Source organism: Tachyglossus aculeatus, chromosome 13 (genome assembly GCF_015852505.1).
Source record: "Tachyglossus aculeatus isolate mTacAcu1 chromosome 13, mTacAcu1.pri, whole genome shotgun sequence".
In the NCBI taxonomy this organism is placed as follows: Eukaryota; Metazoa; Chordata; class Mammalia; order Monotremata; family Tachyglossidae; genus Tachyglossus; species Tachyglossus aculeatus.
The window spans coordinates 24,811,956-24,824,230 of NC_052078.1; the positions used below are offsets into that span (position 1 = coordinate 24,811,956).

General features: G+C 50.8%; 1 protein-coding gene across 1 annotated transcript in view; it reads right to left on the bottom strand.

Annotated features, from left to right (window-relative positions):
• CUBN (cubilin) overlaps positions 1 to 12,275 on the bottom strand; it is a 288,242-nt gene that overhangs the window by 63,493 nt on the left and 212,474 nt on the right. The window contains 8 exon segments of the mRNA XM_038755639.1: positions 1,463 to 1,638; positions 2,766 to 2,906; positions 3,586 to 3,795; positions 4,535 to 4,713; positions 6,941 to 7,115; positions 7,382 to 7,565; positions 11,173 to 11,363; positions 11,855 to 12,001. Coding sequence (XP_038611567.1) covers positions 1,463 to 1,638; positions 2,766 to 2,906; positions 3,586 to 3,795; positions 4,535 to 4,713; positions 6,941 to 7,115; positions 7,382 to 7,565; positions 11,173 to 11,363; positions 11,855 to 12,001 — 1,403 coding nt within the window.

The following is a 12,275-nucleotide window of genomic DNA, read 5'->3' on the forward strand; positions in this document are numbered from 1 at the left end:
CCCTGCTGGCCCACTCCAACCCGCTTGCCCCTTGTAACCTTCCCAGCACTTAAAACAGTGCTTTGCACACAGTAAGCGCTTAATAAATGCCATCATCATTATTATTATTATTATTACTATTATTATTAAGGATGGGGCCTTTCGGCAGTTTTAGAGGGGGGTTGGGGTCAGGAGGGGGCTGACAGACCCCTCCCCATCCTCCCAGTTCCACCCCCTCACACACAACTCTGGTCCTTGTTATCCTGGGGGTGGGTAGGGAGAGGGGAGGGCAGCACCTAGGCAGGAACCCAAAAGAAATAGATTTATAGAGCAGGGAGAGGGGGTGGAGAACTCATTTAAAGAGACAAAAAAACCCTTTCCTGGGCAGAAACTGGACAGGGGTCTGGGTGATAGGGGTTTGGATGTGGGGTCTGGACCTAGGTGGGATTTTGGTGGTGATGGAGGGATCCAGGAAGTAATAATAATAATAATAATAATAATAATAATAATAATAATAATAATAATGGCATTTCTTAAGCACTTACTATGTGCCAGACACTGTAATAATAATAATGACATTTTGCACAGCCACACTGGGCAGGCTGGGATGGTTTCTGCTTCTCTCTCCATGGCTCAGGTCTGGAGGCGATTCCAGATGCCCTTGGTGAAAATGCCAGCTCCGTCCGGGAGTCCCCAGCTGGAAATTTATTTTACTTGTACATATTTATTCTATTTATTTTATTTTGGTAATATGTTTTGTTTTATTCTCTGTCTCCCCCTTCTAGACTGTGAGCCCGCTGTTGGGTAGGGACCGTCTCTAGATGTTGCCAACTTGTAGTTCCCAAGCGCTTAGTACAGTGCTCTGCACACAGTTAAGCGCTCAATAAATACGATTGAATGAATGAATGAATGAATGAAATGGGTGATGCTCGGCTGGCAGGGCCTAATGGAAATGTTTACCTCAAAGTCAGGCCCAGGATGGCCCTGCACTGGCCAGTGGCCCCCGGAAGCAGTGTGGCTCAGTGGAAAGAGCCCGGGCTTCGGAGTCAGAGGTCATGGGTTCAAATCGCGCCTCTACCACTTGTCAGCAGTGTGACTTTGGGCAAGTCACTTCACTTCTCTGGGCCTCAGTTCCCTAACCTGTAAAATGGGGATTAAGACTGAGAGCCTCACATGGGACGACCTGATCACCTTGTAAACTCCCCAGCACTTAGAACAGTGCTTTGCACAGAGTACACATTTAATAAATGCCATTATTATTATTACTATTGAGTCTCTCCAGCTTCCTATAGGCACACGTGGAATTGACCACTCGGCTTGAATGCTGGGGAGGTGGAGGGGCGTTCCGAGGCCGGCCTCGTGGTTTCACCTCGTTAACCAGCAAAAGTATTCCCCCTGGCTTTGACACAGGGATAGGGTCCCCCCACGCCGGCTTTTCAGGATGCAGACAGCATCCTCAAGCCTGCTGTCCGCACGCGCTTACCGCCACGTATTCATTGCTGCATCCTGGCTGGCCTTCCAGCCTCAGGTCGTGAAAGGTGAGAGTGACCCGCCGGCCCTCGGGAGCTGTGATCCTCCACTCACACATGCGACGGTGGGGACTCGGGGAGCCGGGAGAAGCCAGAGAGCCAGTGGGGCCAACGAGGCCTCCGCCGCAACCTGGACGCAGACGGTGCAGTAAGGTGGGACAGTGGGGACCGAGCCCGGAGCTCACACATCCCGCTCCCCCGGACCCAGGCCAAGCTGGGAAGGCGGGTGATGGTCCAAGTTAGTGCAGGCCTTCACTAAGGTGACCTGGAGAGATCCAGAGTTTCTGGAACACAGAAACTCCTCAGGATCCCAGAGGAAAAGCTCATTTGGGTGGGATGTTTTAATCTCCCACCTGGAGACATCAGTTGGAGCCCAGTCAATCACAGGGGAGGATTTGAGACAGGAACTTCTGAACCAGGAGGAGAGGACTGTCTATCGTGGGGTTGCCAGGCAGTGGCTGTGCAGAGTTGGAGGTCAGAGGTTTCCAGAATGGTAGAACGGGGGCAAACTTGGGGTACTCTAACATAGACCCTCTAAAGAGTCCCTACCTTGATGGGAAGTAGCTAAAAGCATGTCATCTCTGTGTCCAATCTGTCTTCCCGCCTGGTAACTCAACTCAATGGTAACTCAATAGGAACATCATCGCTACTACCTGAGCTCTGGCAGCAGCCGGGGGAGGATGCTGGAGTAGCTGAGGCAACTGGCCTTCAAAAGTGCCTAGAATGTCACAAATTCTGGCAAGTTACCTATGAACGGGTGGAGGCAGGAATGGTCCAGGCGTGGGAGGGGGTCAAAGCCATCAGCACCATTGGCCCCTCACGAATCGTTTCCCAACTTTGTCTCCACAAAGCCTGGTGGTTTCTAGAGTTTATCCCCCTGCCCTTGCTGCTGCTCTGGGATGGGAAGACCAGGACAACTCAGGGACTGAAAATCGGGGGGACCTCCTCAACTGCCTGAACTTCCTGGGGCAGATAAAGAGCCCGGGCTTTGGAGTCAGAGGTCAGGGGTTCAAATCCTGGCTCCACCGATTGTCAGCTGTGTCACTTCACTTCTCTGAGCCTCAGTTACCTCATCTGTCAATTGGGGGTTAAGGCTGTGAGCCCGCCGGGGGACAACCTGATCACCTCGTAACCTCCCCAGGGCTCAGAACAGTGCTCTGCACATAGTAAGCGCTTCATAAATGCCATCATTATTATTGTTAAAGCCTCCAAGTCAGGGACCACTCAACTGGATGGGCGGAGAGTGGCGTCCCTCACCTTCTGTGCTGGCCTGAAAGCGCAGCTGGAACCCTGGACCTCCAACGGATCCATCTGTGACAAACTTGACGAAGGCCACATTGCTGGCAGTGCCCACGGCTCTGGGCACGAAGCTCCCGCAGTATCTTCCCAGCACGGGCCCTAAGGGATCGGGGGGAAAGTGAGTCAGTATCGCCTAGAAGCCGGAAGAATCATCTCGATCCGTTGCGCTCAGCCAGCACTCTCTTGATCTTGACCCTTCTGGCGGAACACGGTTCCTGGAGAAAAGATACCGATTCTGGAGATGTCCGGGAGAAATAGCCTACCCATCTCCTCCTGTGCCCCGATGCTGGGGACCAGGCTGGGAAGGGCCCCAGGCCTCGGGGATGCCTAATGACTCTCAGAGACCTTGGGACCTTGACGCCTTGGAGGAGGAAACCTGGTGTCAGCCATCAGTGGCCCAGGCTGGGATCCTGAGAAGTCGTTTCCCAGGGAGAAGTGCAACAGAGTCACGGAAGGAGGAGAAAACCTGGTGTCAGCCATCCGTGGCCAACCAGGAGCGCTTCGGGACGGTTAGGGACAGGGCTTTAGATTTCAGGGCTGTGGGGGAACCAGCCTGAGTGTCTCGCCACGGAGGAGGGAGGCCCGCAGCTCTGGCCCTCCCCGCTGTGCTGAGCCAAAGAGAAGTTCCCTCCAGTTTAGAGTACTTCTAGACTGTGAGCCCGCTGTTGGGTGGGGATCGTCTCTATATGTTGCCAACTGTACTTCCCAAGTGCGTAGTACAGTGGTCTGCATGCAGTAAGTGCTCAATAAATACGATTGAATGAATGAAGTCACTTACCAGAAGGGTCGTTCTCCCGCAGCTCCACAAAGTCCTTGGTGCAGCCGGCGGAGTTCTGGAGACCGAGGGCCTCGAAGCTGATAGTGAGATAGTGCCCCGCCGGGCCCTGGAGGCGCCACTCACACTCCAAGTCGTCCCCATAGGAGAGGGCCGGGAACCCAGGGCTGTGAGCCACCCCGCTCTGCCCAACCAACGTCCCGCCACACAGAGCTACAGAGACAAATGCACATCGTTGGCTGGGTGTGGCGAGGAGCATCCTCTCCCTCTGACCAGCCCAGTCTCACGCCTGGCATTCAGCTCAACCCTGGCTTTGATGAGGAGGAAGAAGTTACAGCATCCCTGCTCTTGAAATGCATTCATTCGATTGTATTTATTGAGCGCTTACTGTGTGCGGAGCACTGTACTAAGCGCTTGGGAAGTACGAGGTGGCAACATACAGAGACAGTCCCTACCCAACAATGGGTCAATGCCAGATGAACAAACCAGTTGTGCTGAAATCAGGCACTTTCCCAAAAGCCACCCAGCCCAAGGGAGGGAGGCCCAGCTGGGATCCTGAGAAGTCGTTTCCCAGGGAGAAGTGCAACAAAGTCACGGAAAGAGATTAAAAGGCCCACCGCAGTGCCATCAGCTTTTGAATTTCAGCTCTGCCTCCACCATTCTAAGGCCGGAGGCTGAAAGAGATAATAAAGATGGCATTTATGAAGCGCTAACTACGTGCCAAGCACTGTTCTAAGCACTGGGGAGGTTACGAGGTGATCAGGTTGTCCCACAGGGGCCTCGGAGCCTTCATCCCCATTTTCCAGATGAGGGAACTGAGGCGCAGAGAAGCAAAGTGACTTGCCCAAAGTCACACAGCTGACAACTGAGATCCCAGAGCCGAGGGCAGTTCAGTTCCCGTGGACCCAGGGCTCTGACCGCTGCCCCCCTGGACCGCCAACAACGCGGGCACCTATGGAAATCCGGGCCCCAAAGCCAGCCTGGGGGGAGCCGTCGTCCGACCGGAACCTGAGCCTCGCGGTGCTTCCCGAAGACACCAGTCTGGCAGGCCGGGTCGTTCCACAGAGCCTGGTGAGAAGGGGAGCGCTGGCATCGGCTCCGTCTCGCAATTCCAGGTAGCTGGATGAGCAGCTGGAACCGAAGGCACCCTGGTTAGACCCCGGGGCAGGGACTGGGGGACGATCCCCGATGGCTCTCCCCCAGTTACCTACTCCTCACTCTCGGCTTCAAGGCTGTCCATCCCCTTGCCCCCTCCTACCTCACATCCCTCCTCTCTTTCTCCGGCCCAGCCTGCACCCTCCTCTCCTCTGCCACTGCTAACCTCCTCACTGGGCCTCGTCCTCACCCGTCCCGCCGTCGACCCCCAGCCCACGTCCTCCCCCGGCCCGGAATGCCCTCCCTCCGCACATCCGCCAAGCTAGCCCTCTTCCTCCCTTCAAAGCCCTACTGAGAGCTCACCTTCTTCAGGAGGCCTTCCCAGACTGAGCCCCCTTTTTTCTCTCCTCCTCCCCATCCCCCCCGCCCTACCTCCGTCCCCTCCTCACAGCACCTGTATAGATGTTTGTCCAGATTTATCACTCTATTTATTTTACTTGGTAAATATGTACCATATTTACTATTCTATTTATTGTGTAAACGATGTGCATTTAGCTTTAATTCTATTTGTTCTGACGACTTGACACCCGTCCACAGGTTTTGTTTTGTTGTCTGTCTCCCCCTTCTAGACTGTGAGCCCATTGTTGGGTAGGGACCGTCTCTATATGTTGCTGACTTGGACTTCCCAAGCGCTTAGTACAGTGCTCTGCACACAGAAAGCACTCAATAAATACGACTGAAGGAATGAATGAAAGTTCTGCCCCCAGGAGAAATCCCAACTTAATAGAGCCAGATCAGCTGAGTCTGTGGAGGACTGGCAGGGGTGAGGGGATTCCGCCTTCGGTCCCAAGCTGCCTGCCAATTCTCGCATGTCTGCTGACTGTACCTGAGTCCCTAGGGACGGCATAGTAGGGGTCAAGACCTCAAGTCAACCACACCTGGACAGATAATAATAATAATGATAGTATTTTTTAAGCACTTACTATGTGCAAAGCACTGTTCTAAGCACTGGGGAGGTTACAAGGTGATTAGTTTGTTCCCCGGGGGCTTACAGTTTTAATCCTTCTACACTGTGAGCCCACTTGGGTAGGAACCATCTCTATATGTTGCCAACTTGTACTTCCCAAGCACTTGGTACAGTGCTCTGCACACAGTATGCGCTCAATAAATACAATTGAATGAATGAATGAATAATCCCCATTTTCCAGATGAGGTAACTGAGGCCCAGAGAAGTGAAGTGACTTGCCCAGAGTCACCCAGCTGACAAGGGGTGGAGCTGGGCTTTGAACCCATGACCTCTGACTCCAAAGCCCGGGCTCTTTCCACTGTGCCACGCTGCTTCTCCGTGTGTCTGGGCGTCCTGATGGATGCCTGGGAATGGTGAGCGTGGTGGCTGGAGATTTCCTTGATTCCTGCATCTTGGAAACGGGAACATTCTCTCTGAGTGTGTGTATGTACGGGCGTGTGTGCGTGAGAGGCACTTAGTCACAACTGACTTGTCAATTTTGGCAGCCAGGTTGCCTTTCAAGAGAAGCAGCTTGGCCTGCTTCCTGGGCGTCGGAAGGACTTGGGTTCTAATGCAGACTCGGCCACGTGTCTGCTGGGTGACCTTGGGCAAGTCACTTCACTTCCCTGTGCCTTGGTTACCTTGTCTGTAAAATGGGGATTTAGACTGTGAGCTCCGTGAGGGACAGGGGCAGTGTCCAACCGGATTTGCTTGTATCCACCCCAGCGCTTAGTACAGTGCCTGACACATAGTAAGTGCTTAATATATACCATTGTTACTGTTATTATTTAAAACTGTCCATCGGCAGGGCCAGTCAGAGCAAGCCCTGCATCCCTGCCAGGGACCCTCAGACAAGTTTTAAGGTGCGTGTCCTTGAGGGAACTTGGCTCAACAAAGTCCTCACTGACTTCCCACGGGCCACAAAGCCAGTCCCTTCAGTTATCCCATTTGTAACCAACGAACAGGGTCTCCTGGCCCCGGGGGTGACTCCATGTTGGATGCCCAAGGCATCATTTTCAATATATGACTAGGATCCAGCACACAGGACCACTCTGTGCACATACAGCTGAAGAGCATAAAGACAGCAGTGGAGATTGGAAAGCCGAAACAGCAGAGTGCTCAAGGAAGTTTCTCTCCTATCCAGACTCAGGAGGACACAGGAGAAACTCACCAGGTTTCACCGCATTGCTTGGAAAACTCGGAAGCCAAAACGCTGGTTCCCTGCCACTCGGGAGCCATTAGGCAGGCGGGACTTACTTGGATGAAGTTCCAATGTGAAACTGATCTTCAAATTGCAGTTCGACAACCTTGTCAGCGGGAACAGAGAGGGTCCAGGAGCAGTCAGCGTGCTGGGGATAGGCGCTGGGGTAACCAGGGGAAGACACGAATCCCGCGGAGCTGGCGTCGTGGACGTAGATGGTGCCTCCGCATGCTGTGAGAAAGCACAGTTGCAAAGACGTTGCCTGCGGCCTGGGTGGGTAAATGGGATCCAACCCCTTTGGAGCGGCCCACAGAGCTCACTGGTTTCCACACTCCGACCTGCCCCTGACAGTAACACGGGGGCATTACTCCCGAAAATGCTGGGCAAATTCTCACCCCGAAAGACATCTAGGATCCTAATGGTCCCACTCTCTCCAAACTCCTCATCATGTGCAGAAGAGGGTTGAGTTCGACAAGATTTTCAAAGAATTGGCTCACCCAAACTCTTGGCTTCATACGTGACCTTGAACCCCTGGCCCCCACCGCTGCCGTCGGACACGAAGCGAACCAGCATCCGATTGTCCGTGGTGAACAGAGAGGAGGGAGGGCGGTTGCCACAGAGGCGGCCGTTTCCACGGCTGGGTCCCAGGGGTGGAGACGAAGCATCGGGCCCATTTCTCAGCTGAAAAGACAGGAACCCGGGTCTGAAGTCCCTACTTGTTCCTCCTGTCCCCATTCCCGGCTCGCTCTAGATGATACTGTTTCCTGCTCCCCATCAAGGGGCTTCATCCTCTCCCATTCCTTTGGACTCCGAGAGAGAAGGGGAGAAGGCAGACTACTCCTCTCCCCCAAAGTCGCTCTCACGCCATCCCACCCCCTCCATCCCTTCCTCACCTCTCTTCTTCCAAAGTCCCTCGTTGTCTTCCCAACTACTCGCTAAAATTTATAGGAACAGCTACCTGCCTTCCCCTTGGCCTCCCATCTAATTTTTCTGAGTGATTTTGACATCTTCCTCGCCTCCGTTCTCTCCTTCTCCTCCCTGACATTCAATCGTATTTATTGAGTGCTTACTGTGTGCAGAGCACTGTACTAAGTGCTTGGACTTGTTCCTTGAGGATTTCAACTTCCCTGCCACTGGCTTCGTCTCACCTTTCAAGCCTGCAGACTTCCTTCTCCACCCCATCTCACCCGCCCGTATCCACTCTGGGTCTCCTAATCGCCAATCACCGTACTAGCTCTAACTTTACCCGCTCTGAAATCCCACTCAACAACCACAGCCTCCAAACCTGCCTTAATCTCACTGCAAGGCTGTGCTCTCCCCATACAGAAGTCTCCTATTTCTTGTCCCCCTCCTCTTATCCCAAGCCACCATGTCCCATCTGGACTCAATCTCCCCTCTCTTAGAGCACAGATCCATGCCCTGAATTCCGCCCTCTCCTTCTCTCTTCTCCCTCCACCAATATTGCAGCACCAATTGCCATCCTTGGATCACCTTAGCAGTACTCTTCCTCTGCTTCTGCACTGTTGGTGGAAATCCAGACACCAGCCCAACCATTTCAAATTCAACCTGATCTGCTTTAGCTCTGTCCTCTCATCCACTCAGCAACACAACTTCCCCACCTTCAACAACTCTTCCAGACTTTTAAACTCCAGTGCCCCGCCTCCACCCCTCTCTCACTTCGATTTTATCTAGGCAACAGCTTTGGAAATTCCCCAATTCTCCACTTTCTTCCCCCACCGATAACCATTCTCATTCTTCTCAGTCATATCTCCAGTGATACCCCAACTGCTTTCAGTGCTTTGCACATAGTAAGCACTTAATAAATGCCATCATTATTATTATTATAATTATTTCAAACTCTACCCTATGCTTCCAACCCATTCCTCATAATAATAATAATAATAATAAGAAGAAGAAGAAGAAGAAGAAGAATGGCATTTACTATGTGCCAAACACTGTTCTAAGCACTGGGATCACATGCAAACATTGTGCCCACTCTCTTTCCCTTACTGATTGCCTTCTTCAATTGCTCGGGCTCTAATGGCTCCTTTCTCTTTAGCTTCAAACGTATCAAAAGCTCCCCCTCCTAAAAAAATAATTATCTGGATCCCATCTCCTTCCTCCTAATCCTATCCAAACCCCTTGAATGGGTTCTATATACTCTCAGGCTCCACTCCCTATTTTCTAATTCCCTGCTTAAATTTTTCCAATCTGGCTTCCACCCCTTTTCACTCCCCTGAAATCACTCTCTCCAGCGTCATCTTGCCAAATCTAATGGGCTCAGTTCAACTCCTAGTACTCCTTAATCTTGTGACTACTTCAGAGTGTGAACCCTATTTATCCTTGTTTTTATGGACATGAGCCTCTTCTGGTTCTCCTCTTACTTCCCCAGTTGATCCTTATCAGTCTCATCAACCTTCTGCCCCATCAAGGCTCTGTTCAAGCTCATTAAACTCCTAATCTTCTTTCCCAAATCTTCTCCTTCGCCTTACTTTCCCATCACAGTTGACAATACCACAATCCTCCCCATCTCTCAAGCCCATAACCTCGGCATTATCCTGCAACTTTTTTCAACTTCCATTTGTAGTCTGTTGCCAAATTCAGTCAGTTCTTCCTCCTTAACACTTCCAGAATCCATTCCTTTCCATCCAAATGTCCACCAAGCTGGTCCAGATACTGACTGACCTGACTGACAGGTATTGACTGCCCCATGGACAATTCATCCTTCTGATGTGGGCATCATCTGCCTATTTTATGGTTGCTTCTGCATGTTGTTAACTGCTCTCTACAAGCGCATAGCACAGTAAGCACTCAATAAATATGATTGAATGAATGAATGTCATCATCTGCTTATTTTATCATTGCCATCACATGTCGTTAACTGCTCTCTGTGATGTCATCATCTACTTATTTTATTATTGCTGTCGCATGCTAATTGTTAACTGCTCTCTGTGATGTCATCATCTGCTTATTTTATTATTGCCATCACATGTTAATTGTTAACTGCCCTCTGGGATATCATCTGCTTATTTTATCATTGCTATCACATGTTAATTGCTAACTGCTCTCTGAGATGTCATCATCTGCTTATTTTATTATTGCCGCTGCATGTTAATTGTTAACTGCTTTTTGTGATGTCATCATCTGCTTATTTTATTATTGCCATCGCATGTTAATTGTTAATTGCTCTCTGTGATGTCGTCATCTGCTTATTTTATTATTGTCATCGCATGTTAATTAACTGCTCTCTGCGATATCTGCTTATTTTATCATTGCTATCGCATGTTCATTGTTTACTGCTCTCGGTGATGTCATCATCTACTTATTTTATTATTGCTACTGCATGTTAATTGTTATTGATATTCAAGCTTGACTCCTGGACCAACCTCCTCACCAGTTTCCCTGCCTACAGATTTTCCCTTTTCTAGCTCGTACTTCCCTCATCCTTCTAAAATGTTACTCTGCTCATCCCGGCTCCGCCAACTGTCAGCCGTGTGACTTTGGGCAAGTCACTTCACTTCTCTGTGCCTCAGTGACCTCATCTGGAAAATGGGGATGAAGACTGTGAGCCCCCCGTGGGACAACCTGATCGCCTTGCAACCTCCCCGGTGCTTAAAATAGTGCTTTGCACATAGGAAGCGCTTAATAAATGCCATCATCATCATCATCATCATCATCATATCTCCCGACTCTTCAGTGGTTGCCCAATCCTTCCTGCATCAAGCAGAAACCCCTGACTATTGTATACAGAAGCACTCAGTTAGCTCCCTCCTCCGCACTTTTCCATCCTCTTCAACCACAACAGCCCAGAGTGTACATTTTCTATCTCTTAAGGTAACTTACTCACTATGCCCCACTTTTCTCTCTCCGGCTGTTGTGCTCTCTTGCATACGCTCTTCTAAACTGTCTGGAAATCCTTCCGCCTTCACATCTAACAGCGCACTGCTCTCCCCATCTTCAAAGCCCTTTTGAAATCATATCACCTCTGGGAGGTCTTCCCCAGTTGATTTCTAATCTCCCCTCTTGATTTCCCCCAACTGCCATTTCAGCATTTCTGTGCCACCCAAGTATTTAAATTCGCACAACACCCTGTAGCACTCACGTGCATATCTCTGTGTACTATCACTGCTACTCGTGATTGATTGGCTGCTTTGTCTCATCTCTAGACTGTAAGACCCTTGGCGCTGGCATCTTGTACACTCCTTCCCCCAAGCGCTTACTAAACACTCTTGATTGATTGACTGATCCTGCACCCTGTCACCAGCTGGTAAAATATTACCCAGATTACCTCCAAATAGTCTCCTTGGCTGCAGTGCTGATCTCCGTTGGGGATCTCAAATGGCCGTTCGAAATGGACACCGATGGTGAGGCCTTCCTGGACCATCACGTGCCAGGAGCAGTTGAGGTTGGGAGGGAAGGAGTCTGGGTAATTTGGGGATGTGATCACTCCTCTGTCTACATGCAGGAGGCCACCGCAACCTGACAAGGGTAAATGAAGGAAAGTCAGCAAGCCAACCTCCTGAAATATTGTCTCCCCGTCGTGACCGCTGGCTAAATATATCCCCCATCGTGACCGCTGTCTAAATGTTGCTCAGCCCTAGAGCAATACTTCATCTGCATTGAATTGCTGTAACAGGAAGGAGGGGAGGCCAGCTGATTCCAGCCCTGCTCTCCCCTCTCAAATTTATCATTAGTTTTATTGACCTCAACAGGGATCACTTTCTGGCTGCTATATTTCTACAGGTTCTAAAATTCATCTTTCCCATTGGGCTCAGGCATCAGAGCTCTGGTGCTAGAGTTCTGGTTTCAGAACAACAATTTTTCCCAGTAATGGATGGAAAGGGAAGATTTGTGGCGGGCCTTATGGGAGGCCTTGTACCAGGGCTTGGATGGGCAACTTGGAAATTTGTCACTTCCTTCCTGCTCCCGTTTCCTCCCTCTGTGAGGCCCAGAGCCCCCTGGATCCTTACTCTGGTGAAAGGAAGCATTGAACCCCGCCCCGGTTACACTGACGTCTGCAGTGAATCGAACGAACATGAAGTCCCCTGTGGATCTGATGGGTCCCGGAGGGTCCCGGCCACAGAGGGTGGCCAGCATGGGTGCTACATTGCTGTCACCTGCAAGGAAAGAGGAAAGGTCTGTTTGAGCATGGATGATGCTAGCCTTCACCGGGCCAAATATGTGATCAGTCTCTGGCTCCCCACATCTGTGAATAATAATAATTGTGGCATTTATGAAGTGCTTACTATGTGCCAATCACTGTTCTAAGCACTGGGGTAGATACAAGGTAATCAGGTTGTCCCACTTGGGACTCACGGTCTTAATCCCCATTTTACAGATGAGGCCACTGAAGCACAGTGACACAGAGAAGATAAGTGGCTTGCCCAGTGT